The sequence below is a fragment of the Chrysochloris asiatica genome, unplaced genomic scaffold (genome assembly GCF_000296735.1).
Source record: "Chrysochloris asiatica unplaced genomic scaffold, ChrAsi1.0 scaffold00151, whole genome shotgun sequence".
In the NCBI taxonomy this organism is placed as follows: domain Eukaryota; kingdom Metazoa; phylum Chordata; class Mammalia; order Afrosoricida; family Chrysochloridae; genus Chrysochloris; species Chrysochloris asiatica.
The window spans coordinates 3,225,749-3,231,856 of record NW_006408669.1 but is presented as its reverse complement, the minus strand read 5'-3'; the positions used below and the strand labels follow the sequence as shown (position 1 = coordinate 3,231,856).

Sequence of the window (6,108 nt, the reverse complement as noted above, 5' to 3'; positions counted from 1 at the left end):
GAGAAGGTAAAAGAGCTGAAAAGAAAAATGTAGAGGGTAGTTTGAAGAGACAGTCAAATATTATAATGAAATGCATAAAAATCTGGAGTCAGAAAACCAAAAGAGAGGGACATGCTCAGCATTTCTCAAGCTGAAAGAACAGAAGGAAAAAAATCAACCTTAGGGTTGAAATGGTATTGAAATATTCTTTTTCACAATGAATGCAATACCCTTTCTCTTCAATTTGTCATTCCCAGCATTCCAATTCAAAAATGCCTAAACCAGAGCACTTCAGTTTAGTTTGTTGTTGTTAAGTGCCATTGAGTTTGTTCTGACTCACAGGGACCATGTACAGGGTTTCCAAGGAGCAGCTGGTGAGTTTGAACTGCCGACCTTGAAGCTAGCAGCCCAGTCCATAAGATACCATTTCATTCTAACACTAAATATCCTGATACCAGTCTTAATGAATGACCTTCATCTCCCTTCTTGCTAAAATTATAAGAGGGGAGCTTCAAAAAGTTCATGGAAAAATTCCAGTATCTTTCAATTCAATTTTCCATGAACTACTGAAATTCCCTGTGGATTAATGGCCAGATTGCAAAGCTGTTTGAAGTGCAAGGTTGGCGGCTCAAGCTCACCAGGTGCTCCTTGGAAACCCTATATAGGGTAGCTAAGGGTCGGAACTGACTCGACGGCACTTAACAATAACAACATATTTGTCTTTAGTAGGTATAGAAGTAGAACACCAAGACAGTACTTCTCTGAACTTACAGCTGCTGCATGTGTAGCTCACAGTCTCCCTTTGCTCCTTCCGTCTCGCCTAGTGGGTCTTCAGATTGGTTCCCCTGCTCCCTTCTCAGATGTAATACTAGAATTAGCCTCCCAATTACAATTTCTGCACATTGGGATGCCACTGTCAGTGTCCTACAATGTCTAATTTCATGAAACATCCCACTTTTTAGTTTTTACAATGGGAAATAATTTTTTTTTAAATTAAGAGGAAAAAATTATAGAGTTCCAAGAAGTGAAATCACTGGTGCTTGTTGGAATTTAATCAGAAGTACATCTGACCTTTTAGAAGTTCTATCTGTCTCTGCAATTTCTTAAATTCTAGGTAACCAATATCTTTAATGAAGAAGCTCTGGTAGCGTAGTGGTTATGAATCAGGCTGCGAACCACAAGGTCAGCAGTTTGAAACTACCAGCCGCTCTGCGGGAGAAAGAAGAGGTTTTCTGCTCCCGTAAAGATTTACAGCCTTGGAAACCCTGTTCAGGGTGGCTATGGGTCGGAACCAACTCGACAGCATGTAACAACAACAACTATCTATAATAAATAACTCGTCATTCTGAAAGGGGTATCTTTCTCTGTTTCTTCCTCATTTTTTCTTCTCCTTTTGATTTTCTTCTTCCTATCACTAGCTCTTTTTCTTTCTCTCTCTTTTTCCTCCCATTCCTTTCCCCATTTTATGGAAATATTACAGGAGAGATTTCAATTGATACTAAAGTTTGCTGATATTTTTTTTCTCCACATACATTTTGCTTCTACAGGAAAATTTGGCCAGTGTACAGCTTGACCCAGCAATTCTATGTTAAGGAATTTGGTTCTAAGAAAAGACCCAGAGATCTTCTCAAAGATTTATGTCCTGACAGTCATTTTAATGCTACATGTAATAACGAAACATTGAAACAACTTAAATCTGAAAAGAAAGGAATGGTTAGTGATTATAGCCATAATACATCAATTAAAAATTCTATTTTGAAAAACATTCCATGACATGGGAAATTCCAGGACATTAAGGAAGGGGGGGAAAGGCATTGAAATTGTTTTTACTATTACCAAAAATTTATCCTTAAACATGTATGTGACTCTATGTGGCATCAACAGTGTCATTGTTGTTGTTGTCATTGAGTTGATTCTCACTCATCATAACTCCATGTGTCCAAAAGAAAAAAAAATTATCAGCTTGCATTCCAAAACTTTGATTGTTTATCTGTCAGTAGTGGGGATATAGATGAATTTTACAATTTTAATTGTATGTATTTCCCAAATGTTCTTTTGGGGACATGCATTAGTGTATTCATTCACTTACTTAATCTGCAAAATATGATTGTTAGGTGCCAAGCGTTCAACTTTGTGTTAATGAGACAAAAATGGACCAGACAGAACAGACCGGATCTTTACTTTTCCCAGAGCTTATAATACTTTAAACTAGATGGCAAGGTTTTTTTAAAAAAAACCTTTGACCGAATAATTCCACTTTTGAGAGTCTATCCTAATAGTAAAAATTGCTTACTAAAATTCTCATACTCACTAGAACACTAATCACATAATAGTAAGAAATGTAGAAATCACATAAGTACTCAACAGTAGAGAAATGGTTAAATTAATAATAGCACATTCATACAGTGGAATAATATGATGTCACTGAAATTAAATTCATGATGACTTTTTAATAGCATGGGGAAATGTTCACCATTAATATCAATGGGGGAAAAGTAAGATGCAATTTCTATAGTCTTACTTCAATTATGTAGAGTAATATTCATGAAAGATATATTCAAAATGTTAAGAAGTGTAATTTTGGGATGGGAATTTGGGTTGATATAGTTTTGCGTCTAAGATTTTCAAGTTTCATAGTCTTCGATACTGAGCAACATGTAATTGCACAATCAGTAAATCCATACTGGTATTGCTGTTTTTTAGGATCAATTTAATAACATACAGAACATACAAAAGATAATATAACATTTTCTCAAACTCTGCATTTCCTTAGTGGAGAAAACCCACATGGAGCAAGTGTAAGGCCTCCTCCCTTTCTACAACATTGAGAAGTTCAATATGCAGGGGAGCTACATTCAGCACAAAGGACTTTAGGGGATTCACTTTGCACTCAACAAGACTAAGCAAAGAAAAATAGAAGAAACACTTAAAGAAAGAGGTGTGTGGCCTCAACCCAAACTCTATACTCTGTAACCTCGAGTACCTTGTTGGTAATCTCCCTGGGCTATATTTGTACAATAAAGCCAAGAAGACATTTCTTGCTACTGTCAGTTTCTTTAGCCTTGGCACTCGAGATCCTCTGATCTTACTCAGGGTCAAGGTCTTCTCTATGATTGTCCTAGAGAGAAACAACAGTGGATTCGGGGACACCAGGGACCACAGAGGCAAATCTGACTTCCTGCCAAAGCACTGTGAGAGTCCCAGTCCTGATTCATTCCTCAAATATACTAAGCTCAAAGGGAAACATCAAGGCTATGGAAGATGCTTCTGTATAGGCCAAAAAGGAGAAGGGGTGGAGCTCTATCAGCTACGAAATGCTCCCTACCACACCCACTGACACATCTCCCCAAAGCTCATGAAAGGCCCCAACACAGGAAAAACTACCAATTTTCCCTCTAATTTAGAGATCATCAAGAAATCATGTGTAGGGCTATATTATTACCAGATTTCCCTGTCCCTCAATTTGACTAGTATCAGGCTTTCTAAGTTTGAGGGAGGTTACTACCGTCAGGTTAAGGAAGCAGGTCAGCACATAAAGCTTTACAGGTGGACCTCACCTACTCTGCAAATGGAGTCTTTGTAACCCAGGGTAGCATCAATGATGAATTCACAAAATAATTCATTTTACCACCACTTTGTATAATTGGTCTGCCTTTACAGTTTAAAGATAAATTGATCCATACCAATTCACTTTACATACAACATATCAAGCATCAATCAGCATGTGGGTGAAGGGTGAGAACATATATTTCCTTGATTTTAAAAGTGTTCATAGCTACAGAAACAGAAAAAGATCTCAAACCAATGGAAAGCATTTTAATAGTTTAGGAACTAAATGTTCGTTCATTTTTCCTAGCCCCTTTGTATTTCTTACATTCATTTCCTTTAGCAAAACATCAAAAGAATGCATTCCTAAAACCACAGTGACAGGTGTTTTAATCATACTTCCAATCCCAAGTAAGCAGTTAACACCTGTGCACACAGAGACCTACACATTGAAGACCTAAGACTGCACTCTAATCATCAATCTACCATCATTAACACCTGTATGCAGAGCAATTCAATCCAGAATGGGAGACCTAGTGTTTGAAAATGTCAATCTTTTCACTTTCAATCAGCTTCTGAAACCCTCACCTGTTGGTTACTGAAAAGAAGAGCTCTCAAATGTCTTTGCAAATCCCATCTCCCTATGGTTACAGAGAGTCTAAAAACATTGACCTTACACTACAAGAGAAATTTAGAAAATTTCCCAGATAACATCCCTATCTGTGGAACTCCTTAAGAACAAGGTAGCTGCTTTGCACTTCTGCGTGGGTACATCTAGTGTCACAGGGAGAGCGCAGTTAGAATATTGAGTACCTTATCTTTCTGATAAAATGCTCTCACTTTAAAACTCTAGTGAACAGTTAAGGTGGAAGCAGAAAGTCCCCAAATCTTCTGGAAAAAGTAATCAATGAGAAATCTTGCCTAGGCAATGCAAAAGCAATGTGGGGCTGCTCAACAGAACAAACAGGCCTAAAGTCAGGGGTCAGCCCCTTGGTAAAGCCCTTGAAAGTCTGGGTATGACTTCTAAGCCTGAAGGATAAAGAAGGGGAAGCTATGGAAAGGGGGCAAAGAAGGAGTGGGAAGGAAAGTATCTGGGATATTTGTGGAGAGGGGATGATGAAAGGGGGATTATAGGAGGATAAAAGGCAGTGTGTGAAGAAAGGAATGATGATAGGTGAAAAGGGGAGGAGGGGAGGGCAGGAACAAGGAAATCCAGAAGACAATGTTGAGATAGGACCAAGTTCTCCACCAACAACTGACTCAAGTGCCGTCATAAGCATACCCCTGCACTAGTGGCCAGTCTCCACCCTGGGCCACCCACCGTTCAACTCCAAACCTCCAAGGCAGTGCCATGGTCCTCTGGGGACATTTCTTTGCTTTTACACAAGGAGTAAGTAAGCTCACCTGTCGAAGGCCACAGCTGTCATGGAGTAGATGCTGGCAAAGACAGCAGCGATGGGAAAAAAGTTGTGAAACTTGCAGTAGAACAGGCCGTAATACCATTCGTTGTGGACAGCGTAGGTGAAGTTCACCACTGTATTAAACGCTGCCATGGAGGCCTCTGCAAAGGCCAGGTTCACCAGGAAATAGTTGGTCACTGTCCTCATCCTCTTGTGGGCCAAGATGATCCACATCACCACCACGTTGCCCACCACGGAAGTCACCACTATGATTGTATAGGCAGCTGCCCAGAGAACAATTTGCCAGGCCGGCTGCACGAACTGATTGGGCTCTGAGATATTGGTGGAGATGTTTGGGGCGAAATCTGAGTTCACAGGGAGGACGTTATCCATTCCGCTGCTAGGCAGTGAAGTCCTCCTCTCTGCACAAATCTGCTTTGCAGCACGGTCCTGTGGTAGCCACCTAGGATTCAGAGGCCTGTTAACCAAGACAGTAGAGTAGGAGTCTCTCTCTGAGCAGAACTATCTCCAAGAAAGCAGGAGACTTGGCGCTCAGAAGATAAACGCTTCTCGATGCTCAGCTTAATTGCTCCTCATAGCTCTGAATTCCTCCACTTTCAAGCTTCAGGAAGCATTGGAGTTCGAAAATTTGGAGGCAGCGTCTCTTCTGCGTTGAGAGGCAAAGAAATTCCACAGTTCCAAGTGGCAGGGCAGGAGACCCTTGGCTTTCGGCACCTGCTGCTCCTTGCAACCTCTATTCCTCCCTCCTGCGACGAGAAACGCAAAGTCCTGCGCTGCGTGAGTACTTGGGACTAAGAACGATCCTTCACAGAGCGGTGTGTAAAAGTTCTGAGTCTATAGCTGTAAAGGAGAACCGTGTCCAGCTGGAGATTTTTTCTCTGATTTTGCTGTTGCTGCTGCCGCCGCCGCTTGCAGCTTCGTAGGCGCCTCTTGACTCTGGTCCTTCTGGGCTTGGAGTTAGCAGAACCTCCGGAGGCTGAGCTTGAGGCTTTTATAACCCGCTATAAAGACGTCACCGGGAAGGGGCAGTACCTGCGTGGCACTCGCCAGTCCCTGTGCGCAAAGCGGCAGCTGCACCAGCTGTTGGCAACTCTCACCCCACCGCCGCAGCCACCACGCCTTTTGCTGCTACCTGCTTGGGCGTCTGCCAGCCGGGTGCCGC

The 6,108-nt window shown here is 41.5% G+C and overlaps 1 protein-coding gene across 1 annotated transcript in view; it reads right to left on the bottom strand.

The window, feature by feature from the left end:
• Positions 1–5,372, bottom strand: part of LOC102824265 (substance-P receptor-like) — a 316,500-nt gene extending 311,128 nt beyond the window's left edge. Inside the window, exon 1 of the mRNA XM_006870780.1 lies at positions 4,930–5,372. Within this exon, the coding sequence (XP_006870842.1) occupies positions 4,930–5,318 (389 nt within the window). The 5' untranslated portion in view covers positions 5,319–5,372. The remainder of the gene's footprint in view (positions 1–4,929) is intronic.
• Between the last annotated feature and the right edge of the window lie 736 nt (positions 5,373–6,108).